General features: G+C 43.7%; 2 protein-coding genes across 9 annotated transcripts in view; one reads left to right on the top strand and one right to left on the bottom strand.

Moving 5' to 3' along the window:
- Window positions 1-454: 454 nt before the first annotated feature.
- Window positions 455-8,979, top strand: tchp (trichoplein, keratin filament binding). Its single transcript, XM_014172124.3, has 13 exons — window positions 455-602; window positions 819-1,024; window positions 1,303-1,513; window positions 1,637-1,693; window positions 2,090-2,158; window positions 2,500-2,673; window positions 3,152-3,264; window positions 3,394-3,460; window positions 3,547-3,719; window positions 3,829-3,910; window positions 4,032-4,217; window positions 4,358-4,501; window positions 8,693-8,979. Exons 2-13 carry the CDS (start codon window positions 825-827, stop codon window positions 8,723-8,725), a joined length of 1,509 nt encoding a protein of 502 aa, XP_014027599.1. The 5' UTR covers window positions 455-602; window positions 819-824; the 3' UTR covers window positions 8,726-8,979.
- A 109-nt stretch (window positions 8,980-9,088) lies between these two features.
- Window positions 9,089-27,061, bottom strand: part of git2a (G protein-coupled receptor kinase interacting ArfGAP 2a) — a 33,302-nt gene continuing 15,329 nt past the window's right edge. For 3 of the 8 annotated variants that reach the window (XM_082968654.1, XM_082968655.1, XM_045706744.2), the window contains exons 12-21: window positions 26,265-26,376; window positions 25,987-26,126; window positions 25,715-25,864; window positions 22,763-23,035; window positions 19,312-19,398; window positions 15,750-15,832; window positions 15,332-15,523; window positions 14,822-14,947; window positions 13,791-13,854; window positions 9,089-13,597 (exon numbers count right to left, since the gene is read on the bottom strand). In XM_082968654.1, coding sequence (XP_082824780.1) covers window positions 13,385-13,597; window positions 13,791-13,854; window positions 14,822-14,947; window positions 15,332-15,523; window positions 15,750-15,832; window positions 19,312-19,398; window positions 22,763-23,035; window positions 25,715-25,864; window positions 25,987-26,126; window positions 26,265-26,376 — 1,440 coding nt within the window. In that variant the 3' untranslated portion in view covers window positions 9,089-13,384. Of the gene's footprint in view, window positions 13,598-13,790; window positions 13,855-14,821; window positions 14,948-15,331; window positions 15,524-15,749; window positions 15,833-17,207; window positions 17,495-19,311; window positions 19,399-22,762; window positions 23,036-25,714; window positions 25,865-25,986; window positions 26,127-26,264; window positions 26,377-27,061 lie in introns of those variants that run through there. The other 5 variants (XM_014172130.3, XM_082968653.1, XM_014172135.3 and 2 more) reach the window with 5 other exon arrangements.

The following is a 27,061-nucleotide window of genomic DNA, read 5'->3' as shown; positions in this document are numbered from 1 at the left end:
GTCAGAGCAGCTTACCGATCACTGTACCTGTACACAGCCAATCTGTGATTAGCACACCCAACTACCTCATCCCCATATTATTACTTACCCTCTTGCTCTTTTGCACCCCAGTATCTCTTCTTGCACATTATCATCTGCACATCTATCACTCCAGTGTTAATGCTAAATTGTAATTATTTCACCTCTATGGCCTATTTATTGCCTACCTCCCTACTCTTCTACATTTGCACACTGTACATTGATTTTTCTATTTTTTCCCCTATTGTGTTATTGACTGTGCGTTTGTTTATGTGTAACTGTGTTGTTGTTTTTTCACACTGCTTTGCTTTATCTTGGTCAGGTCGCAGTTGTAAATGAGAACTTGTTCTCAACTGGCCTACCTGGTTAAATAAATGTGAAATAAAAATAAAATACCTTCATCAATTGCCAATCATTACAATGCCCTACTCATCGAGCTGTTTGACCCTTGTGATGCTCCGTAGTGTAACTAGGAAGTGATTTGGTTACTAAGCGAAACGGGAAGAGAAAGACATCTAAGGATTTTCTCCAGCCGCAAACTAACATAACTTTGAAATTATATTTTGGAGAGGGAACGTTGACTGGTAAGCAATTTGATGCAAAAAGTATTTTTGTAAAGACAAATGTCGATTAGCACTTTCCGCTAGCTAACTTTTGTTAGGACTTTACTGATGGCGTCATCATATTTTGAATCTAGCTATTTACGCTATCTACTGTAGCTAGCAAGTAACGGCTTTTGTCTAACAGAAGCAGTTGGGTCCGTTTCTAAATAGTTAACTGAATAGAGTTTTCCCATCTAGATCTATATGGCTCTACCAACCCTCTCTGCCCACTGGCCGAGTCGAGTTCGTTCTCTGGAAAGACAGATGGTGCGGCAATGCCGGCAGCGGGAACAGGAGGCATGTTGGCGGCAGCAATGGGAGATGAACTCGAAGTACTACAGACAACAGAACGTTGTAAGCAGTAAGCAGGCACACTGGAGTTCTCGTCAATCATACCAGGAGAGGTAGGCCTAATTCTCAAGGGCTGTATTGTTCTTCCACTGTTTTGTTTGTACTTCGGAAACTGATAATTGACTGAGATACTATGATGGGAATTAGGCTATAACTAATTTCATGCTTAAAAAATGTCCTGATTCTCCAGTCCGATCTAGTATTGATCCAACTTTTCTTGTAGTGCAACAGTTCAACAATGATAACAACACCATCAGTAGATCTAATGGATGATACTTGAAAACCATTATCACTAGTTAATGGCTTATCTCCTTTCTCTCCCATCCATCAGTATGTCAGCATACCACAAAGAGAGACTGAAAGAGGAGAAGGTGGTGAGTCTGGAGCAGCGCAGGGAGCGTCTCAGGATCCTGCTCCAGAAGGAGCGGGACCAGCTTGAGGCTGAGTTACGGGATGTTGTCCCTGACAGGAGCACACTGACTAGGCAACTGGTGGACAAGACCGAAGACCTCCGCTCAGGCCGAGAGGAACGAAGGAAGAAGGTATAGAGGCATCAACCTCATCCGGTTTATTCCTCAAAAACACATAACATACACGAGCACTGAGCTGGCAGAACGCATGACCATTGACCTATGATTTTTATGTTTTACTATTCCACCACACAGCTAGCAGAAGAGCTGTTGAAGGAGCACTGGAAGAGAAACAACCCTGAGTTGCGGAAGGTTAGTGGCCGATTGTATCTGTCTTTTAATGAGAATTGGAGGTTTAGGATGCCATGAATAGCCCTTGACAGTTCATCACAACAACGAGTGTTTCTTATTGGACAAGTCCTTCCCGTTTCAGTCCATTTGGTGCGTAATGAACACAACACTGATGACTAAGTGCTGTATGGTACATCTGAAGAGACCTGACAGTTTTTTTTGTCAAGAAGTACACTTGATCTGGAAACCAAAGGGCTTGTGATGCAATTGTTCCATGTCTTTCTGTGAACCTGACTCCTGGATTGATGTCAGAGTACAAAATAAACCCCATGATATCCCTTCCCTTTAAAGTCAGGTTTATCAGTGTCAATGTCTCGTCTGTGTATCGAATCCTGATTGAACTGTTTGTGTCTACAGGTCGAGTCAACCTTACATAAAGATCATGTGGTGAGCCAATGGCAGACACAGACCTTGGTGAAAAAACAGGTATGCGCTCAATGCTACAGCCAGTATTACCTTTCTGTCACAGGCTTTAGTTCACTTCAGTTAGTGCGCTTTAACTCAGGGTTGAGTATTTAATTTCAAGATGGTCATTAGTATTTATAGAGCATTCTTTAAACTGTGAGTACAGTATTCTTTTACGGAAATAAACTCTAATTAGACTACTCTTTTCTCAGGGTGCAAAATAAGACCTTCCTTAAATGTGTGGATATCCACAATGCTTTTTCAAAATAGACAAATAGCGTAGACATATCTTAAACTGATTCTCTATCATCGAAAGACAATGAAGTGGTAATCAAAAGTAATCCCTGCATTGAAACCTGCAGCATGAGGAGGCAGCCCAGGAGGAGAAGAGGCGCTTTGAGAATGAATATGAGACGAGTCGACGGGAGGCGCTGGAGAGGATGAAGCAGGCAGAGGAGAGAAGAAGAGGAGAGGACCGGGAGAGAGCCAAGGAGCTCCGCAAACAGATGGAAGAGCTCAAGCTCCGGGAGGAAGAGGTAAGCAAGCAGCTGTCGTTCAGTCTCTGGACACTTTAGTTCTGCAAAGGAGGAAAATGGTACTGTTAAACCATAGGAAGAAGCACCGTACATGGTGTAGTGCATTGAGTAAAGCAAGGCTATGGAGACCAGTCAGATGACATATTACTAATAATTTGTGTCCATTTCAGAAAATTTGTCTTGCATCTCATCTCAAACTCAACAGCATCACCACATATACTGCATAAATACATTCAACAATATAAATCACAAGCAAAATTTCAACAAAAACAACACGTGGATACAGTCCATGGGGTAAGCAACATTTCAGATTCATGGGGGTGGCGGGCAGTCATTTGTTTGATACTGGTGGGGACGAATGATTTCTGGTATTGGCAGCCTGTTGGTAAGACCTGGTAGTCCTGCATAAGCCTAATTTGGAATTACACTGTAAATGCTGGTAGTGTGACTGAGCCCCTATGCTATCTCTGTTTCTCAGGCCAGGTGTCTGAAGAAGGAGCAGGAGGCCCTGCTGTCCCAGCGCTGGGAGGTGGAGAAGCTGGAGGAGGAGAGAAGGAAGGTGGAGGAGTGCCACAAGAAATCTGAAATGGGGTAAGTGACTCTCCGATTGGAAGAGTTCAGTCAAGGATGAAAACTATAAATAAACCATCTGGACTGAAAAACTGCCTCATGTCCAGTAGTTGTTGTTCTGTGGTTTGATCAAACTGTTTCCTTACTCAGGCGATTCTTGACCCGCCAGTACCGCACCCAACTGAAGAGGAGAGCCCAGCAGGTGCAGGAGGAGCTGGTTTGTCCGCTTGTTTTTTTTAATTGCTCAGCTGTATGTGAATTGACACACCCTTCACTGCTTGCAATGCCTGTGTTGTTCACCAGGAGGCAGACCGCAAGATTCTGGCAGTCCTGCTGGAGGGGGAGCAGGAGGACCAGCGTCTGGAAAGTGTGCGGCGGGAGAGGGCAGTGGCGGATGCTGCCTGGATGAAGCACGTCATTGAGGAGCAGCTCCAGCTGGAGAGGGAGAGGGAGGCAGAGTTTGACGTCCTGTACCGGTCAGTAGAACCAATACTATCATGACTCCCCCTGCCAGTCTAGGTCTGACTATGGGGTGGAGATCTGCGTTTGTATTGCAAAGTTAAATTATTGGTCTTGTCTTGTCAGGGAGGAGGCCCAGCGTGTTTGGGAGAAGCGGGAGGCGGAGTGGGAGAAGGAGAGGAGAGCCAGGGAGAGGCTTATGCAGGAGGTGAGTGGGCCTGAGGGGAAGGGAGGGTAGGACATGAGCAACACACCAAGGAGTGCGAAGCTTGCGTCTTTGTATCTACAGAAGACTAGAGAATCCAAGCGTCTCCTTTTCTCCCTGGAAGGTTCTGGCAGGCAGACAGCTGCAGCTGGATGTCAAGATGCAGGACAACCGTCAGGCTCAGGAGGAGTCTCTGAGGAGGCGCGAGGAGCTGATCGAAGAGCTAGAGCTGGAGCGGCAGACCAGACGCCAAGAGAGGGAGGAGGACGAGGGTCACAGGACGGCTCGGATGCAGGAGATCAATGCACAGGTTGGCGGGGGCCTTCAAACTCCAATTCTAAAAGGATGTATGAAAGGCCTTGAACAGCCTGTGTTGACCTGGGTCAGTTGTTGACCTGGGTTAGAGGATGAAGCTGTCTAATGTGGCTCATTGTTCTCTCTCCCCTGCAGGTGGAGCAGCGGCGTCGGGAGCAGTGGGAAGAGCAGCGACGGAGGGAGCAGATGGAGGAGGTAGAGAGGGAGGCCCTGAGGCTGCAGGAGGAGGAGCTGAGGCTGGAGACTCATAGAATGGCCCAGCAGGGCTACCAGGACAAGGTACTGAACCACGGTCCTGTTCATTTGGGCACACAATATCAACATTTTTACCTGGCAGCTATACAGATAACAATTCATTTGGAAAATATACTGAACAAAAATAGAAACGCAACATGCAACAATTTCAAACATTTTACTAAGTTTCAGTATATACAGTATCTCACAGAAGCGAGTACACCCCTCACATTTTTGTAAATATGAGTATATCTTTTCTTCAGTGTTGTCACATGAAATGACACTTTGCTACAATGTAAAGTAGTGAGTGTACAGCTTGTATAACAGTGTAAATTTGCTGTCCCCTCAAAATAACACAACACACAGCCATTAATGTCTAAACCGGTGGCAACAAAAGTGAGTACACCCCTAAGTGAAAATGTCCAAATTGGGCCCAATTAGCCATTTTCCCTCCCCGGTGTCATGTGACTCGTTAGTGTTACAAGGTCTCAGGTGTGAATGGGGAGCAGGTGGGTTAAATTTGGTGTCATCGCTCTCATACTGACTGGTCACCGGAAGTTCAACATGGCACCTCATGGCAAAGAACTCTCTGAAGATCTGAAAAAAAGAATTGTTGCTCTACATAAAGATGGCCTGGGCTATAAGAAGATTGCCAAGACCCTGAAACTGAGCTGCAGCACGGTGGCCAAGACCATACAGCGGTTTAACAGGACAGGTTCCACTCAGAACAGGCCTCGCCACGGTCGACCAAAGAAGTTGAGTGCACGTGCTCAGCGTCATATCCAGAGGTTGTCTTTGGGAAATAGACATATGAGTGCTGCCAGCATTGCTGCAGAGGTTGAAGGGGTGGGGGGTCAGCCTGTCAGTGCTCAGACCATACGTCACACAGTGCATCAAATTAGTCTGCATGGCTGTCGTCCCAGAAGGAAGCCTCTTCTAAAGATGATGCACAAGAAAGCCCGCAAATTGTTTGCTGAAGACAAGCAGACTAAGGACATGGATTACTGGAACCATGTCCTGTGGTCTGATGAGACCAAGATAAACTTATTTGGTTCAGATGGTGTCAAGCGTGTGTGGCGGCAACCAGGTGAGGAGTACAAAGACAAGTGTGTCTTGCCTACAGTCAAGCATGGTGGTGGGAGTGTCATGGTCTGGGGCTGCATGAGTGCTGCCGGCACTGGGGAGCTACAGTTCATTGAGGGAACCATGAATGACAACATGTACTGTGACATATTGAAGCAGAGCATGATCCCCTCCCTTCGGAGACTGGGCCGCAGGGCAGTATTCCAACATGATAACGACCCCAAACACACCTCCAAGACGACCACTGCCTTGCTAAAGAAGCTGAGGGTAAAGGTGATGGACTGGTCAAGCATGTCTCCAGACCTAAACCCTATTGAGCATCTGTGGGGCATCCTCAAACGGAAGGTGGAGGAGTGCAAGGTCTCTAACATCCACCAGCTCCGTGATGTCGTCATGGAGGAGTGGAAGAGGACTCCAGTGGTAACCTGTGAAGCTCTGGTGAACTCCATGCCCAAGAGGGTTAAGGCAGTGCTGGAAAATGATGGTGGCCACACAAAATATTGACACTTTGGGCCCAATTTGGATATTTTCACTTAGGGGTGTACTCACTTTTGTTGCCACCGGTTTAGACATTAATGGCTGTGTGTTGTGTTATTTTGAGGGGACAGCAAATTTACACTGTTATACAAGCTGTACACTCACTACTTTACATTGTAGCAAAGTGTCATTTCTTCAGTGTTGCCACATAAAAGATATACTCAAATATTTACAAAAATGTGAGGGGTGTACTCACTTTTGTGAGATACTGTATATGGAAATCAGTAAATTGGAATACATTCATTAGACCTGAATCTATGGATTTCACATGACTGGGAATACAGATATGAATCTGATGGTCACAGATACAGTACATTAAAATTATAGGGGTGTGGATCAGAAAACCAGTCTATCTGGTGTGACCACCATTTGCCTCATGCAGTGCAACACATCTCCTTCGCATAGAGTTGATTGGGCTGTTGATTGTGGAATGTTTTCCCACTTCTCTTCAATGCCTTTGCGAAGTTGCTGGATATTGGTGGGAACTGCAACAGGCTGTTGTCGTGTCTTGGCTATCATTAATGTTATGACGATTGTTTTATCAAATCAATTAACTATGTTTAATTATTACATTGATTAAATTAATCATCACAACCATTAACTCATTAGCAATCTTGGGGCACCACAGAAAAAGTTTATTTAACGAGTTACCGTTTTCTGAATGAACTCTTAAAGATATAAAGATCTCTTACATTTCAGTGACTCAGTCATTAATTAATTGTTACCTTCTATCAGTCTCATTCTGAACGTTGACTTCAAATCTGCACAAACCCTAGTCTCCATGATGAATCAGCGATAGTAAATAAATACACCAATTTGTGTAACTAAATAATCACACAGAATTACATAAACACACACACAGTATAGTTATTGGTTACTAACACAATGCAATGAAAGGTCCCTAGTGGACTAAACCGATATGATGGCTTGTTACACAAAATGAAAAGGGAGGGGAATGTAAGAAAGAGTGGGAGAAAAGACTTCACTATTGTACATACAGCTGATAACTATGCTCATTTGAAAACAATTGCAATGTACATATTTACGATTGTATGCCTTTGTTGTCTCTGTGTTGAAATCACCGGTCCATTTTCTGAAGTCAGTTGACAGAAATTCTCTGGTTGTCCACCAGAGGTCCCCATGTCCTTTGTAGTCGTAGCTTGTTCAGCGGCTCTGTTCCTTAGAATAGAGTGGTGAGAGGAAATTGTTCTTTGTCTCTCGTCTTCGGTCGAGTTTCCTAGACCATTTTACATATACAGAGCAGACTGTGAATGTGTAGTATTTCGTTTTGTAGATTTCTTAACCATTTGTAACATATTCCGCTGGCGCTGCACGTAGTTGGTCTATAGAGTCTAAACATTCGAGACGTCCGGTTCACACCGTCCGCCTGCTTGGTCTTTTTTAAATATTTTTTATTTAACCTTTATTTAACTAGGCAAGTCAGTTAAAAACAAATTCTTATTTACAATGATGGCCTAGGAACAGTGGGTTAACTGCCTTGTTCAGGGGTCTCTATTGTCTAACCATTTCAACATGTAGCCACAGCTCCATGCTCTCTGATCTTGTAGAGATGTTCTTCTCTGTTAAAAGTTTGAGTTTCTAGCCATTCCGTACCTTTCAGCTCACACTGTCGGTCTCACTGGCCTAATGTACATTTTGTCACGAGTCCTATTTCAGCACTCGAGGGGTAATGTCTTTGCTCACGTGGGTGTGGTGACTGAGTGGTTGACTTCCTATGAAAAACAATTCTCTCATTTAGAAGGCTAACATCACATTACATCTTCCCACAAATAGTTTCATATTTCTGGTAGCTATGATCCTCACCCAAAAGGGCAAGTCATGACACTGTCGTACACGTCGATCCAGAGCGTCTCAAACAGCTCAATTTGTGACATGTCTGGTGAGTATGCAGGCCATGGAAGAACTGGGACATTTTCAGCTTCTAGGAATTGTGTACAGATCCTTGTGACATGGGGCCGTGCATTATCATGCTGAAACATGAAGTGATGGCGGCGGATGAATGCAATTGTGTTCGTTGTCCGTAGCTTATGCCTGCCCATACCATATCTCCACCACCACCATGGGGCATTCTGTTCACACAACGCCATACACGTGGTCTGCAGTTGAGGCTGGTTGGACGTACTGTCAAATTCTCTCAATTGACATTGGAGGCGGCTTATGGTAGAGAAATTATCATTAAATCTTCTGTAACAGCTCTGGTGGACATTCCTGCAGTCACAGCATGACAAGTGCACGCTCCATCAACTTGAGACATCTGTGGCATTGTGTTGTGTGACAACCACTATTTTGTGTAAATATCATGCTGTTTAATCAGCTTCTTGATATGCCACACCTATCAGGTGGATGGATTATCTTGTCAAAGGAGAAATTTGTGCGCAAAATCTGAGAGACGCTTTTGTGCATATGGAAAATTCTAGCATCTTTTATTTCAGCTCATGAAACATGGGACCAACACTTTACATGTTGCATTTATATTTTTGTTCAGTGTATAAGCCTATTGCGGTTAATTTGGATTGATATCTTACCATGTTTGCTCTTAATTGCTAAAGCACTTGATTAGTTTTGTCCCATATTCATACAGTCTTCCTCTCATAGATTCGTAGCAGACCCCGATCAGCCTGGACATGAGGATCCTGTAAGGCCAAAAAAGACACAGCACAATCATGTTTTTATACACATTTGTACAAAATGTTAATCCTAATGAGTTTAAAATTTATCAAGTATTCCAACACCATGCTCGTCAGTTGCAGAAAGTGGTTGTAGAGTTTGTTACAAAATGGTGTGTAAGAGATAGCATTACAATCTTGGGTTTTATGTTTATATACTCTTTTTATGATTTAATTGTGAATTTTTTCATTAAAATAAATCACTTCTTCTTTGCACGTTTTTCTGCTCTCATGGACAAAGCACATCACACAAGAATATAACAAACAATTACTTGGTCATTAATAGACAGAATAACCACATTATCACAAATACAACATGAGAAGGTTCATTCTAAATTACTTTTATATAAAAACACTGCATCTATGATAACTGCAGGACTGACACCTATTGAAAGTCCATTCAGAACAAGAGAAGCACAGAGGGACATTTCCTTGATCACATTTCAAGTACATTATAACACAGCTCTGAACCATCTGCTAATAATGACGACCATCCGCTGGCAGAATTGTAGAGGAGATATTTACTGGGGATATCTACAATCCTATCCAATTAGTTGCACATTTAATAAAAAGTTATCAGCATTACAAAATGGAGCACAAAAACACACGGAAGAGGGAAAATGATTCATAAGCTGCAAATCTAGCTATGGTCACAGCACTAACACTGTTCTAGTACACAAACAAATACAGAACCCTGTCTACCATCTTAGTGGTTCAAAAAAGATATCACTAGAATTCAATACAAACAACATATTGCTGGTGAAGAGCATCATTTGCCCCCCTGAATAAGTGTTGATATGCAATAGTAGGCATAGATAGCTGTAGATGTATTTCAAAATGGAAGCAATAACACTTGGACAGGGGAGGCACATTGGCATTGCAGGGATACGCAAATGTGCACAGATGAGAGATAGTTCAAGTCAGTTCCAAATCTCCCAACATTCCTTCCTACACTTGCTGGAATTGTTTTAAATTATACATTAGAATTCCATAGTTAGGTTACAGCAGGGATCATCAACTAGATTTAGCTGCAGGACAATTTTTTTGTTGGGTGAATGTTCAGGGGGCCGGAACATAAATACTAATAATTTGTAGACTGCAAATTGACCGCAAGAAGCCCAAACAGATTGTTTTAGTCAAACCTATCATTTCAAACCTTGCTTACATTTGTATACAATCATGTGAGTCTCTATTATGCTTTGGAACAGATTTCATATTAAAATCACTGGAAAAAAAAATATATACAGTACCAGTCAAAAGTTGACACACGTTCTCATTTAAGGGTTTTTCTTTTACTATTTTCTACATTGTAGAATAATAGTGAAGACATCAACTATGAAATAACACACATGGGATCATGTAGTAACCAAAAGTGTTTAACAAATCAATATATTTTAAGTAGCCACCCTTTTGCCTTGATGACAGCTTTGCACACTTGACATTCTCTCAACCAGCTTCACTTGGAATGCTTTTCCAACAGTCTTGAAGGAGTTCCCACATATGCTGAGCACATGTTGGTTGATTTAACTTCACTGCGATCAAACTCATCCCAAACCATCTCAATTGGTTTGAGGTCAGGTGATTGTGGAGGCCAGGTCATCTGATGCAGTACTCCATCACTCTCCTTCTTGGTCAAATAGCCCTGACACAGCCTGGAGGTGTGTTGGGTCATTCACCTGTTGAAAAACAAATTACAGTCCCACTTAGTGCAAACCAGATGGGATGGCGTATCGCTGCAGAATGCTGTTGTAGCCATGCTGGTTAAGTGTGCCTTGAATTCTAAATAAATCAGACTGCCCATGAAGAAACTTTCAAAGTCCTTGAAATTTTACAGATTGACTGACCATGTCTTAAAGTAATGATGGACTATCGTTTCCCTTTGCTTATTTGGGCTGTTCTTGCCATAATATGGACTTGGTCTTTTACCAAATAGGGTTATCTTCTGTATACCACCCCTACCTTGTCACAAACGCATTGAGGAGGAAATAAACTGCACAAATTATCTTAAGGCACACCTGTTAATTGAAATGCATTCCAGGTGACCTCATGAAGCTGGTTGAGAGAATGCCAAGTGTGCGCAAAGCTGTAATCAAGGCAAAGGGTGGCTTCTTTGAAGAATCTCATAAAATATTTAGATTTGTTTAACACTTTTTTGGTTATTACATGTGTTATTTCATAGTTTTGATGTCTTCACTATTATTCTACAATGTAGAAAATAGTCCAAATAAAGAAAAACCCTGTAATTAGTAGTTGTGTCCAAACTTTTGACTGGTAGTATATATACACACACACTTATTTTTCGGAGCAAAATAAATGTAAAAAAACTCAGCAAAAAAATAAACATCCTCTCACTGTAAACTGTGTTTATTTTCAGCAAACGTATATATATTTGTATGAAAATAACAAGATTCAACAACTGAGACAAACTGAACAAGTTCCACAGAAATGGAATAATGTGTCCCTGAACAAAGGGGGGGGGGTTCAAAATCAAAGTAACAGTCAGTATCTGGTGTGGCCACCAGCTGCATTAAGTACTGCAGTGCATCTCCTCCTCATGGACTGCACCAGATTTGCCAGTTCTTGCTGTGAGATGTTACCCCACTCTTCCACCAAGGCACCTGCAAGTTCCCAGACATTTCTGGGGGGAATGGCCCTAGCCCTCACCCTCTGATCCAACAGGTCCCAGACGTGCTCAATGGGATTAAGATCCGGGCTCTTCGCTAGCCATGGCAGAACACTGACATTCCTGTCTTGCAGGAAATCACACACAGAATGAGCAGTATGGCTGGTGGTATTGTCATGCTGGAGGGTCATGTCAGGATAAGCCTGCAGGAAGGGTACCACATGAGGGAGGAGGATGTCTTCCTTATAACACACAGCATTGAGATGACAAGCTCAGTCCGATGATGCTGTGACACACCACCCCAGACCATGACGGACCCTCCACCTCCAAATCGATCCCGCTCCAGAGTACAGGCCTCGGTGTAACGCTCATTCCTTCAACGTTAAATGTGAATCCGACCATCATCCCTGGTGAGACAAAACCGCGACACGTCAGAGAAGAGCACTTTTTGCCAGCCTTGTCTGGTCCAGCGATGGTGGGTTTGTGCCCATAGGCGATGATGTTGCCGGTAATGTCTGGTGAGGACCTGCCTTACTACAGGCCTACAAGCCCTCCGTCCAGCCTCTCTCAGCCTATTGCGGACAGTCTGAGCACTGATGGAGGGATTGTGCATTCCTGGTGTAACTCGGGCAGTTGTTGTTGCCATCCTGTACCTGTCCCGCAGGTGTGATGTTCGGATGTACCGATCCTGTGCAGGTGTTGTTACACGTGGTCTGCCACTGCGAGGACGATCAGCTGTCCGTCCTGTCTCCATGTAGCGCTGTCTTAGGCGTCTCAGTACGGACATTGCAATTTATTGCCCTGGCCACATCTGCAGTCCTCATGCCTCCTTGCAGCATGCCTAAGGCATGTTCACGCAGATGAGCAGGGACCCTGGGCATCTTTCTTTTGGTGTTTTTTCGGAGTCAGTAGAAAGGCCTCTTTAATGTCCTAAGTTTTCATAACTGTGACCTTAATTGCCTACCGTCTGTAAGCTGTTAGTGTCTTAATGACCATTCCACACGTGCATGTTAATTAAATGTTTTATGCTTCATTGAACAAGCATGGGAAAGTGTTTAAACCCTTGAAGATCTGTGAAGTTATTTGGAATTTTACAAATAATCTTTGAAAGACGGTCCTGAAAAAGGGACGTTTATTTTTTTGCTTAGTTTATATACAGTACCAGTCAAAAGTTTGGACACAACTACTCATTCCAGGGTTTTTCTGGAGTGGGGGGGGGGGGGGGGGGCAAATTAAACCACCCGCGGGCCACCAGTTGGGGAACCCTTGGTTACAGTATAATGATATTACGTAGCACCAATGTGTGTAACGTATATGTTATTCACTAATAACAGCATTATGGCTTAATCATAGCTTTCACAACATTCTAGACCACGTGCAATACTGTAATGGGCTGCTTAAATTCACTTCCAGGCCACAAGCTGGACCGGGGACCGCCAGTTTGAGACTCCTGGTTCAGATAAGGAGCATCAAAGTGGATGACAAGCCTTTTTTAAGAAGGAGGGTATAGGCGATAGTTGGGAGTAAAACATTTCTTCTTTGTGGGCGAGGAAGATGTATCTAGAACCACAAAAAAACAAATCAAGTGCGGTTTAGAAACTGCACATTAGCAACGAAGGATCTCCACAATCATCTTGTCAGTATCTGGCTGTACTGTAGATTCCTGAAGTAGCTCACGACAAACCAAGTCCATAGAAATAAATCTACTAGTACAGCCTCTCCCTTGCAGTTAGTAGAGCTCTGGACACTTTCCCATAGCTGAAGTTCAGTCTTCTTTTTGTCCCAATGTTTTAACTTCAACACTCTTTATAATTGCGTACATTTGTCTTTAAATAAAAAATGACATGCAAATATCACATACACATTAAAAACAGGAAATAACAGATTTTTTTTTATATATATTTTTTACAACAAAGTTAAAGGATGAACAATACGTGGAGACATTTCAGGCCTTCAGATCTCTAAAAGGCCTGTGACGGGCGGCAGTGGTTATAATGGTCAGTTGCTGTTCTCCTTGGTGGTAATGGTGACAAGCTGCTTGGCCGCTTTGGCGATGTCATAGGCACACTGGATAACCTGCTGGGTGACCAACTGCATGTCGGGCCCTGGACCTCCCTCTGGGGGCACTGCCTTCTGACACTCTCCCTGGAGCCGGAAGGCGCTGGACGTCAACAGGCGCAGGGGTCCTCGCACTGTCTCCGAACGTCGTCTCTGAAAGGTGAGATGAGGTTACAGGTAACCAGTAAGGGGTTCAACACATCACAACACATAAGCAAACTTTATTTCTATACCACATTTCTTAGAGGATGCAATACAAATTGATAATACAAGGTGAGGGGGGAAAGGGTTAAAAGGCCTTTGCGTGTGTGTGATGGTGGTACCATGGAGCGTTCTGTGAGCTTACCTTAGGAAAGAGGGCAGCCATTTCCGTCACAGCCACATGTATTCTTTCGGAGCAGGGTATAAAGCTTTAATTAAGAGGAAAGCATCAGGAGGAGAGAGGTTAATAAGTCAGACTTTTCATGTCATCATTATTTAATGGAGAAAAAAGAAAAAAGAAAAAAAAACTTACATTAAAATGTTTTGCAATCCCAAAACAACAATATTCAAAACAAGACAGATCTGAGTTTTTAGTCTAGGTGAAGAGGCAAAACACAATTCAACACTCACAGAGCTACATGCTGAAAAACAAACTGCAGTCCATTCTTAGTGCTTCGCTAATCTATTATGCTATTCAAAATATTGCATTCTGACACGGTCAAACTGCAGCTGCCATAATTACCGTAGCCTGTGTGCCAATCAGTTTCTGCACTGAGGAGTTGGCAAGAGAGCAGAAACAGATTGGTACCCAGGCTATAAATCATGGGTAATATAGACAGGGGTGAGGGATTAGAACTGATTGTGTGTGATGAACTATCAGCTATGACAAAACAAGAAAATAGAAAATATTATAATTGCTCATTTGGATATTACACTACAGGGCACCATTCCCTAACATAAATACATATAGAAATAATTGTATAAAGTTGATTAGCCCCCTTATCTACATTAGATGGACTACTAAAGATTCAACGGAATACCAACTAAACAAATCATTAGTACCTTGAATATCAAAAGTTTAGTTTTGAGGTAGTGGTGTTTGCACTGATGTTTGCAATGGAAGAAATGAAGAGAGTAGGTGAGTGAGATTTCTTTAGGATCAGCCTTTCACGCTAACGCCTAGCAGGCCACACATAGCAAAAGGATGGAATCAGTCATCAGAATTGGGCAACCGAGCAGGGGTAGGCAAGACCGAGAAGGTGTGTAAGAGTGAGAGGGAAGGTGGGGGGGGGGGTGTGAAGAGTGAGAGGGAGGAGGGGGGTGTGAGGGAGAGGGAGGGGAGGGAGGGGTGAGACACTGTGCCTGAGAGGCAAGGACAGAGGCCAGTAAAAGTACCAGGCGGCAGGATCGGGGGAGCGCAGGTTGAGGGGCTGCAGGGGAGAGGGGGCCTTCTCGGCCCAGGGCACCAGGCTGCTGAAACAGCCTAGACTGTGCCTGAGCCGGCGGACACCCTCACAAGGTCTGCTTACAGGAATAGAGGGGGAGAGACCAGAGGACCACAACACCCTCGAAATAATGACACGCGAGAGAGGACACAGGGAGGGGAGAACACAGAAAAAGACAGAGGTGAAATCATAGAGGGAATAATAAAAAAACACTAAACTGAGAAGAACACAAAATGCAGAGCTCCAGTAAACAAATCAGTGACAGCGGGGGGAACTCAATAATCTAGGAAGTGGAGGTACTTTGATGAATATACAATAGAGAAATGGTGAAGCTGTGATAATGAATTCTGTTAGACAGAAAAAGCCTAGTTTTATCTCAATAGAGATAGTTACAACATAGGAGTTATATTTCATTTGTTTTTTTTGCTGTTGAGCTCGTGACCTGCCACTTCTTCCTCACCTGTCGTGCTTGTTCTCCTGTGCAGCGCGGAGCAGATCCTGGATGTTCTTGGTGATCTGCTCGGTCTTGCGAATGACATCCTCGGTGCTGGGGAGCGCAGAGTCTGGTTCGGCTTCAAGATCATCCAGTTCAGGGATGGAGCTGCCCTCCCCAAGCCAGCCACTGCTCCTCAGCCTCCCCCTCCTGCCCACACTGCCAGGGGGGGAGAGACAGGGAAATTAAGGATGTTACTACAATCTCTGCACCCCTACATCCAGACCTAACTTTCGCCACCTGATGTGTAACACTGGAAGCAGTGGCAACTTTGAAGGGATGATTTCCAATCTGACAGTGTGACTTTGCTTTGTGTGGCTTGTATCAGTGAATTGTCTGTCCGTGCACACAGAAGGTGTGTGTGTGTGTGTGTGTGTGTTCCTACCCTGAGTCCTCCAACTCAGAGTCATTGGTTGTGTTGTCATAGTCACCGTCTGACATGCTGCTCCATTTCTCCATCTTGGAGGCCTAACAGAGGGAGAGAAAGGAGAGTAAAACAAATTGTCACTGTGACAAATACCAATGAAAATGCAAGCAAGAAATGCCAATGCATCATACAAAATAGTTTCTAGCGGTATAGCATAAACCATTACATCATACCTAGGCCTAAACGTAAATAGAAACTTTGACAGAAATGTTCTTAAACAGTTTAACTAAAAACTTACAGTATAGTATGTATGGCAGTGACAAATTGAATGAACTAAAACCATGGGAAAGAAACACAAAGACAACAATGCATAAAACAAGTCAACATCGAAAGCAAAACAGAGAAGCCTTTTGAATTTCATTGCCAGGGTTAGTAAAAAGAGGTTATCCGGGGTTCAAAACTGTTTTAGTTTTTTTGCCCTCAATATGAAACTGCACCAAATTGGTAACATTTGCAAATCCAATGTCGATAGGCTACTGTAATAGAAACCACACTGGACAAATGGAATGGTTGATTGATTGGTACCATGCCAAGTTGGGATGCTAGGCTTGTCCAATGTCAATGAAAACCTTTGAACTCCTGCTAGTAAAAGATGGAGACTCGTAGACAATTTTAAAACCAACAAAGTAATAGCCTAAACCATAGCAGGGAATGAAGGGCCAAATGTAGTCCAGGAAAAGCTTCGAACACTGCCGTGCTGGCTGCACCCTTTTTAAAATGCACACTCCAAGACAGATGAAGTCAGGGATGTTTGAGGAGAGAGAAATGACTGCATATCTATCAGACAAACCACCGCCAATGAATTACATCAGAACCATGATCCATTTTTTTCCAGAGCTCCGATCCAAGACTTTCATTCAGAGTCATAACTTTTATGGAATCAAGGTTCTGATTAATTTGGGTCAAAAGCTTAAAAACTGCACTGCGTCATCGACTGAGGCGATGCTGATGCAGGTACTGATTAACAAATGTATCTGACCATTTAAAGTCAGCTGTGCTCAATACTCTATACTACGTGCTCCATCCAGCCTGGAAGCATTGTGTGCTGCGTCACAAGACTGGTGGATAATTGCTTTACTCTAGTATCAGATTGGAAGCTTGGGCGCACAGCACTGACCGTCGCGTCCATGCACATTCCTCGCTCTTTCAGCAGAGAAGAGAAACTATGTAGAAGCGGTGCGTTTCAAAGAAAAGAGCAGAGACAAACACCCAAAGGGGGACACAGGCCACATACCGTAGTTACATACCCTTTCCAGCCTAGCCCAATAGACCCGCTCAAAAAACATCCTCTTCCTGTCTGCAGGGCAAGATGCCACAGCCCACACAAACACAATACAGCAAACTGCTGAAAGTGGGATTAGCTTGTACAAGTGTTTTGTCAATTTCTTTACCACTGGGTTTGAAGTTCTGCGCATTGGTCAGTCAAAGGCCCTGTCCAGAAACAACCCCTAGCCCTTATGCACTTGTGGAAATCTGAGAGCTCCACCTTGCCCACTGATAGGTTAGATAGAATTGTTAACATATTGCTTAAACCTTCACCAGATCTCCACAAGTGTCTAGGGGGTAGGAGCTAAGGGTTGTTTGCTTCTGAACAGGTCCCACCTCTTGGTGCAGGACAGACTCCTGGATAACCGGTGAGTTTAGGTGTTACTAGAGGCGAGGGAGGGCATGCTGGATGACGTTTACTTGGCAACGGCCATGTGCTGGTTAGAGATGGAGAAAAGAGGTCATCAAGTTTAAAAGTATAGCAAAATATTGGCTTGGAAGGAATTTGCATTAGGAATGAGGAATTTGGGAAAATGTAAAAATTCTCAATAGGCTGACTTCAACTGGCAACTGGTCTCACGGAGGGTAGGCAAACCTTTGCATCGAGATGGGTGTGTGATCTTGGCACATAGTGCTGCTTCATTGAAAACCTTCTAGCTGATTGTAACAGGGACAGTGGTCATGGAGATGTATGAGTGGTTGTGGTGGATAGATAGATGGATATATATATATATATTTTACACACACAAAGTATGTGGACACCCCTTCAAATTAGTGGATTCTGATATTTCAGCCACACCTGTTGCTGACAGGTATATTAAAAATCGAGCACACAGCCATGTTCTCTCCATAGACAAAACATTGGCAGTAGAACAGCCTTACTGAAGAGCTCAGTGACTTTCAACGTGGCACCGTCATAGGATGCCACCTTTCCAACAAATCAGTTCGTCAAATTTCTGCTCTGCGAGAGCTGTCCCGGTCAACTATATGGGCTGTTATTGTGAAATGGAAATGTCTAGAAGCAACAACGGCTCAGCCGCAAAGTTGTAGGCCACACAAGCTAACAGAATGGGAACGCAGAGTACTGAAGCATGTAAAAATCATCTGTCTTCGGTTGCAACACTCACTACCGAGTTCCAAACTTCCTCTGGAAGCAAAATCAGCTGTTTGTCGGGAGCTTCATGAAATGGGTTTTCATGGCCGAGCAGCCGCACACAAGCCTAAGATCACCATGCACAACGCCAAGCGTTGGCTGGAGTGGTGTAAAGCCTGACGCCATTGGACTCTGGAGCAGTGGAAACGCGTTCAGTGATGAATCACGCTTCACCATCTGGCAGTCCGATAGACTAATCTGGGTTTAGCGGATGCCAGGAGAACTCTACCTACCCCAATGCATAGTGCCAACTGTAAAGTTTGGTGAAGGAGGAATAATGTTCTGGGGCTGTTTTTCATGGTTCGGGCTAGGCCCCTTAGTTCCAGTGAAGGGAAATCTTAAAGCTACAGCATACAATGACATTGTGGCAACAGTTTAGGGAAGGCTCTTTCCTGTTTCAGCATGACAATGCCCACGTGCACAAAGCGAGGTCCATACAGAAATGGTTTGTCGAGATCGGTGTGGAAGAACTTGACTGGCCTGCATAGAGCCCTGACCTCCACCCCATCGAACACCTTTGGGATGAATTGGAACGCTGACTGCGAGCCAGGCCTAATCGCCCAACATCAGTTCCCGACCTCACTAATGCTCGTGTGGCTGAATGGAAGCAAGTCCCCACAGCAATGTTCCAACATCTAGTGGAAAGCCTTCACAGAAGAGTGGAGGCTGTTATAGCAGCAAAGGGGGGACCAACTCCATATTACTGCCCATGATTTTGGAATGAGATGTTCAACAAGCAGGTGTCCACATACTTTTGGTCATGTAGTGTGGTGGTGGTGGTAGAGATACTTCACACAAGCTCTGTGAAGCACAAGAAGTAAGAATGCTCTGACTTCTGCGGAGGCGGGCATCGTAGACATCACCAGGACCCTGAAAGCCAGGTCCTGGTGACGTCCCTGGAGACATATATGAGTGGTGATGGTGCTAGAGATATGTATGGATGGTGAAACGATGGCAGCCCATGAGGTGGTGGCTTGGCTCATGCAATAGGACAGGTAGGGAGGAAGCAGCATATGGAGGACAAAGGGAGGGAGGGAGGACAAGGGCTCCCAATGGATTTGCTGTGTCAAGAGGCATGGACCAAGTGAGGAGGTACTTAACCCTTTGAGCACTTTCGTCCCGTGACCAGGACAGGGTGGATGGGAAGGAGGGGAGGGATGAAGAGGTCACAAAAGCACCCCTTCCCATCTAGAAAGGGGTTCAAATTATACGTAAAAATAAATAAAAAAAATAAGATTTGTTAGTGCTCCCAAGAACAAAGATTTCATGCAAGTAACAGTGTTTGGGAGTACTAAAATACATTTTTAATAAAAACAATCTAAGAAACCAAAATCAAAGTAAGAATGAAGAAAATAAAATGTGAACAAGAAAATGTGATGATAAACGAGACTGCATGTGACTTGAATAACTGCATTACAATCATTGCCACGTTGGATCTGGGAATACTGGACCTCATCCCATACCTAGAACATTTTAAACATCTAGACAATGAACATATTCTACCTTTGATACTGCATAGTACAAGATTGTTTCATAGCGATATTGAAAGGGGCATTCTGGGATTCGAAAAACAACAAGGCAGTCACTCCACCACTTGTTTTTGTAAACGCCTGAGGGATGGGGCTAGATAAATGCAACCATTATAAAATCCATAGACAAAAGGAAAGACCATCCATGAGATAAAAATTCTAGTTTTAACCATGTGTTGCAGCTATAGGCTACAGCAGGGGTATTCAAATATTACCCTACGAAGTCTGGAGTACTGCTGGTTTTCTGTTCTACCTAAACATTAGAATTGCACCCACCAGGTGTCCCAGGTCTAAATCAGTCCCTTATTAGAAGGGATGAATGGAAAAAGCAGTGGGACTGGCTTCGAAGGCCACATTTATAATTACATTGTTCACAAACAATGGAGGAAAACAAACTTATATTTTGGGTTCTGATAGAGTAGGATGCGAAAATTCGCTCCTACAGACAGTGATTCACGTGGCCGTGGCTTGCTATATAAAGCAGGCAGGCAGACAGGCATCAACGCATTCAATTACTATTCGATTGAATGTTAGAATGGCAAAAACGAGTGACCTAAGCGACTGAGCGTGGTATGATCGTCGGAGCCAGACGCGCCGGATCCACTATCTCAGAAACCGCCGTCCTCCTGAGCTTTTTATGCACGACAGTGCCTAGGGTTTACAGAGAATGGTCAACAAATAAAAAAACATCCAGTCGGCGGCAGTCCTGTGGGCGAAAACAGCTCGTTGACGAGAGAGATTGAACGGAGAATGGCAAGAATCATGCAAGTTACCAGGCGGGCCACAAACCGACAAATAACCACGCAGTACAACAGTGGTGTGCAGAACGGCATCTCGGAATGCACAACTCGTTGATCCTTGTCACGGATGGGCTATTGCATCAGACGACCACACCGGGTTCCACTCCTATCAGCTAGAAACAAGAAGAAGCGGCTCCAGTGGGCACGCGATCACCAACATTTGAGGACAATTGAGGAGTGGAAAAACATTGCCTGGAATATGACCGCGCGTTCAGTTTACTTGAGTGGCAGGCACAGTCTGCACAGACCCCAAACCTCGAACCCAATAGAGCATCTCTGGGATGAGATGGAACAGGCGGTTCGCAGCTTGAATGTACCGCTGTCCAATCTGCAGTAACTGCATGATGCCATCACGTCAGCATGGACCTACATCCCTGTGGAACGTTCTAGACACCTTGTAGAATGCCCCAAAGAATTCAGGCTGTTCTGGAGGCAAAGGGGGGTTCGACCTGGTACTAGATGGGTGTACCTAAAATCGTCCGGTGAGTGGAGATCTACCAATCCTGGAATGCCTCTCGAAATACCAGAACAGTTTAGTTCAATTACAAAAACACCAAATTCCTTTTGTTTAAAAATGAATTCATATACACCAGGATTTAGAACCATAAATTATGTTGTTAGTTCAAGGGTTCAAACTTTTTTTTGCCCACCTATCCCATTTCAATATAAATAAAGTGTGAAAATGTGAGATTCTTTTTTTAAATTTTTTTATTGGGGGTATGACAATCTATTGCAAATCAGTCTGACACTATTTTTGACAGTATCTCAAGCTGAAGTTTTGAAGAGACTGAAATGCATCAGAAAGGTAGTTCAGAAGATCATTAGGTAATGATTTTTTATGATCTTCTGTGTAGAAAAGAACACCATCATTGATGACGTTCTTCTCCCCCCGTCTGTTTTAGTGCTTGGTCTTGTGCACTTGTTTTAATATAGATTGTGGGCATCGTAGAGGGAAACAGAAGACACACAGTTTTATCTTTCAGTGACAGGGTCATCATATTTTGTAGCTTAAACAGTTCAAAAGGTAGAGCCATATTTGTAGGAAGAAAACAGATACCGCTCTGTTTATTACAACCACATCTAGTGACTACTGGAGGTTACTGATGTAAACCCGGTTCTATCACCCAAGCGTGAGGTTTCTCTCACGACCACATTTCCAAATCACCACATGGGGTCACAAGCCAAGTTTTGGAAATTCTGTGTTAGTTAGTCATGGAGATATAAATAAATAAATAAATAAAACTTTTTTAAATTTTTTATGGGATGTTAATGTTTAATGCTTATTTGAAATGACATACAAACCTTCCAAATATTTCAGATTCAAATTAAAATAACAAGTGTGATTCTGACATCTTTCATATTGTCTGAGACAATATTTGAACAGAGTACTCCAAGGGCCCTGTTCGAATACCTTAAAATGCACCCATCACAGATCTAACACAGTAAGATGCTGAAAGCAATTCAGTGGAAATGTTTTCACATATCTACTCACCTATAGATCTGTGATTATCTTAAAGGGATAGTTCACCCAAATTACAAAATTATACATTAGTTTCCTTACCCTGTAAGCAGTCTATGGACAAGGTATGACAGCAATCCATGCCTTGTTTTGATTTGTTATGGTACCAAAATTAGCATTTATTTTGCACCATGTTCAAATCTATGAGCTTCACAATCAATTTTAGATTATTTCGGATTATATGGACATGTTGAATAGGATTTGTGCCACAAATGCTAACACATTAGCATTTGGAAACAGTGCAAGGGAAACTAAACCAAAGCATGGATTGCGGTCATACGTTGTCCATAGACTGCTTACAGGGTAAGAAAACCAATATGTAATTTTGGTGAACTATCCCTTTAAGGAAGGGAGAAGAGAGATGCATTCTAAAAGGTCTTGGAACACGGCCCAGGAAACACTGTGGAAACCAACAGTCCAGAGAAGAATCCTATGAGACTAGCTGCCTGTGACCTGTGTGCTTGGCATTGTATTGGCTGATTATCACTATCAGGTTCAAGGTGCCAAATAACAGCTACCAGCAAACACTACAGTACACCAAAGAAAAACAGAAAAAAATATATTAAAAGCAGAAAGGAAAACGGAAGAGATTTAAAAAAAAGACTGTAGGAAAAGATAGAAGGAGAAATGGTTGAGGAGACTACAAGAAGATGGAGATGGGAGAGCGAATGGCAAAGGAGGCTGGCTGCGGGATATTTACTTACATGAGGTGGGAGGAAGGGTTGCAGGGTGGGGATACCCTCCTCTGGGTAGGGGGTCTCCCCCTTGGGGAGGTAGGGCTTCAGGCCCGAGCCAGTTTCATAAATAGACATGGACATGGGCCGGCTGGCCCGCGCTGACTGCCGGCGCTTCATGGCCGAGGGGCTGGAGGAAGGAGGGTCAGTGTACTCTGACCCGCTGCTGATGGGGACCTGATAGATATGGGTGGTTGGGCCCTGTCGCTTGAGAGACGTGTTCTCGCTTTGCAGAGAATGCAGCTGGAAGAGACGGGTCAGCAAATACACTAAAAGGGCGCTTTTCTTATCAGCAAGCAAGGTGTTTAAGTTTTCTAGCTTTAACGCATGCTTTATTCTCCACGGGGCGAATCCTAACTTTCACTTGTCATGAATTGATGTCAATGGGAGACTAAGTGAAAGTTAGGATTTGCCCCCATTTCTCTACTTCTAATGGTTGACTTCCGGTGTTGGGAACCGTCAGCATCAATCTGTACTAAGCTAAGCCCAATGTTATAGGCTACTACTTATGTCTTTATAACATGCTAATTAACATGGTTAATCTTCTTGTTAATCATGTCCCCCCTGGTGTTACTCATGCTGGGCATTTGAAAAACTCCACTCAAATCACAGCAAGACGTAAGAGAAAGCAGAAAGGGCAGCAGGCAAGCCAGAGAGTTCAGATAGTTCCTGTCTCTGTCTGAGATGATTAATAGATAAGATATGAGTACCAAAGGACAAAGATTGTGTGCCAGGGATGCCCAGGCAGTGGCAGAGAGGCATCCAGAAAATACAAAGACCCTTTTAGATCTTGATAGTCAAAGAGGAAGAGATATGCCCCCATCAGTGTTCTCCATCTTGTGCAATTGCATTATCTGGTTCATAGAGTTGGAAAGAGGGCACACCCCCACTTTTCCATTATTGCTCCTGTGACAGCACGAGGAGCACCATTGACTGGTTGATTCTGAATGGTCAGATAGCTAGCAACAGTGACAAGAATTTGCCTTGTGGGGAAATGTAGGTGTCTCATTTCAGCTTGTATCTGGTTAGTGATACCATGTCTTGCTTTGAGGTGTTTTGACTGAGATCATGGCTATGCTAATATGGATATAATTCGCTAGCTAGCTAACCAACAACTGTAACAATGCATTTGCGAGACAACAAGTGCTGATTGTGCAAATGTATTTATGTTTTCAATAAACATTTGGAGACTAAATATAGTTTACATGTTGTCAACAGTCTAAGCCAACCCCATCTGTTTTGCCCCATAGTTGCACACCCGTGGGTATTGTTGCTAAACAACCAACCCGTCTACAATGGGCTCTCAATTTTAAAGTAGTACATTTCTTCTACTTCTATTAGTTAACTAGTGGTTCATAAACAAAATGAAGAGATGCATACCGCTACCTTCCGTGCTGGAGTTTATATAGTCTGAACGGGCATAAGCCCAAGTTTGGTGATTTACTGCCACCTGCCGTGCTGGAATGTTTTCTCAGGAGTAAAATTCATTGGCTGATCCCTCCTACTGACCTGGATGGAATTCTGTGATCCATTTGAACCCATAGGAAGTCCCACCCAGTTGACTAGTTTAAAACAGTGTAAGCCCTAAATGACACTGCCCATTCCAAAACAGGCTTTTGCAAGTGTGCGCTCTATCCAACTCTATGGTCTGGTTGAAATCTAATGCAGGGTGAAGTGTGCCATTTCATTCATAGAGGGCAAGGGGGAAGTTCTCTGACAGCTAAGACAGAGTATCCAATCAGTTTAAACAATGCCAGCCCACATAGCTAAATCACATACTGTACACATCCACCACTGAGGAATACCAGTTTGGCTTGTACTGTTTGTCCCATAGAACAATAGTATTCACGACCCAGGGTAAAGGGGTTCAAAGCTACAATCCGGAGCCTGTATGGCTGCTGTGGCTACAAAAACAGGCTATTCAAAACAGCTCACTACCTTGTAAAGGCATTCCCCATATTTCTATGGTTTCTCAAAATCGGTCCTTTATAGGCCGTTTGTCACACCATCTATGCTTTTTAGGTCGACAGGCGGCTGTTGATTGGAGGAAATTATAGTTTGGTCTATTCCAAATCAAGTGGTGGGGCTGCTGTTGAGCTGAAACAAACTCCGGATTGTGGGATTTAGTATGATACATTATTGGGGTCATAGAGGTAGGGAAGACTCCAGGTTAGAGCAAAACATTCTGTTAACACCAGCTATGGAGCTGAACTCTGGAAGTGACTGTACTCCTGGGCTGTAAATAATATTTACCACAACAGAGGACCAATGGGACCTTTTCGTTTGACAAGGCAAATGCTGCACCCGTGTAAAAGTAAGACCTGTGTTATCTCACACCTTCAAGTGGACAATTCTGATGAGCGAACATTAAAAAAGTGTAAAAAAAAAAATCCTTATTAAAGATGACCGATGCTATGCTTCCTATGTTAGTCACTGTGGAAACAACGAGGGGATGGAAACTCACAGTGCGAGTGATGTCATGCTGATTACTTGAGCATGCCTGTTAGTCATACCATATGAAATAACACAGCTTTTACTGTATCATACACTGTATACAGGGGAGGAGGGATATGGTTTTCCACAATGCAGTGGAGCAATAATGCATCTCTTTAACACAAGTTAAAAAAAAATAAGAATAATATGTCAAGCTATAGAAGCCATTGTCTGAACATGGACTGAAACATGCTGTCCCAAACGGTGGAGCAAGAGGGAGAGTCTTGCCTTGCAGGAGAACCTCCCCAGCAGTCTGGTGGTTACTGGTTAAGACTCTCATTACAACGCCAGTGTGTGAGGGGAGGGACCAGAGCTCGGCTGACCAACCACAGTGCTGCCCCGAGTCCAGCCCTCCATCTCATCAGCCAAGAGGCGGACGGACCGGTGGTGTTAGTGATCTGATTGGTGGATCTCTGCAGTGGGTGGTACCTTTTTCTGCATCAGTCGCAGTTCGCTGCTTAAGTTGCTGTTGACCTTCATCAGCTGCTTGATCTTGGCCTCCGAGGCAGACAGGGCGTGCTTCACCTCCAGGAACTCCTGCACTGTGACAGGCCCGTCTGACAGGTCCGAGTCCAGACTCTGTAGAGGAAAAAGTCAGCGATTGAAAAGCCAGACTGGAGGTGCTCATTTTCAGTACTACATACAGTCCTGTACTTGAAATCCTTTACTTGGTTTGCGTGCAACGCCATCACGTCAGTTACCTTGGTCCGGTCCTTGCCCAAGGGTGGCTCCTGATCAGTGTCCTCGTCAGAGGCCACGCTGTCGTAGTCCGGCTGGTCATTGTCCAGACCCTCACTGCCGCGCCGGATGCTCACGCTTTTTAGGATAAGTTCAACGTTTTCTGTAACCACAAAGAAGCAAATGAGAAAAATAAAATAAAAATGGGGCACCTTTCTCATTTTGTCAAAACAACACAATTTTGATTGCATGTGTGTGTGAGAGAGAGAGGTAGTAGATCCATTATCGTCCATTACTCTACCTTTGGGACTCGTCGTAGAGTTCCCCAGCTGTCGACGCTTCGCGTCACTTAATATGTCGATGACAAGGGTTGCAAATTCATGTGCATTGAATCTCGCAAGTTTTTGCCGTCCCTAGAGAGAGAAATATTATACATAATGTATCCTTTCCTATTGCATCTGATGACATTTCCTGATTTTTTATTTATTTATTATTTGTTTACTTGTTTGACATCTTACTGCATTGTTAGGACCTAGTAACATAAGCATTTTGCTGCACCCACTAGAACGTCTGCTAAACGGTGTACGCGACCAATAAACGTTCATTTGAAACTGAGAGAACCGGTCATGTTTAAAGGGAGGGAGAAAAACAGAGGGGGAGAATATACAGTTGATACAAAAGTATCTATATCCACAGTAAAACGAGTCCTATATCGACATAACCTGAAAGGCAGCTCAGTAAGGAAGAAGCCACTGCTCCAAAACCGCCATAAAAAAGCCAGACCATGGTTTGCAACTGCACATGCGGACAAAGATCGTACTTTTTGGAGAAATGTCCTCTGGTCTGATGAAACAAAAATAGAACCGTTTGGCCATAATGACCATCGTTATGTTTGGAGGAAAAAGAGGAAGGCTTGCAAGCCAAAGAACACCATCCCAACCGTGAAACACGGGGGTGGCAGAATCATGTTGTGGGAGTGCTTTGCTGCACTTCAATAGATAAAATAGATAGAATCATGAGGGAGGAAAATTATGTGGATATATTATGGCAACATCTCAAGACATCAGTCAGGAAGTTAAAGCTTGGTCGCAAATGGGT

The sequence above is a fragment of the Salmo salar genome, chromosome 24 (assembly GCF_965601325.2).
Source record: "Salmo salar chromosome 24, fSalSal1, whole genome shotgun sequence".
NCBI lineage: Eukaryota > Metazoa > Chordata > Actinopteri > Salmoniformes > Salmonidae > Salmo > Salmo salar.
The sequence above is the reverse complement of the archived record's forward strand: the minus strand, read 5'-3'. Positions and strand labels throughout refer to the sequence as shown.

Coding starts and splice junctions, on each gene's coding strand:
- tchp (XM_014172124.3), top strand. CDS start 825: ATGGCTCTACCAACCCTCTCTGCCCACTGGCCGAGTCGAGTTCGTTCT. Junction 4,218..4,357: donor TGCAGGAGATCAATGCACAG/GTTGGCGGGGGC, acceptor TCTCCCCTGCAG/GTGGAGCAGCGGCGTCGGGA. Junction 4,502..8,692: donor AGCAGGGCTACCAGGACAAG/GTACTGAACCAC, acceptor TTCCTCTCATAG/ATTCGTAGCAGACCCCGATC.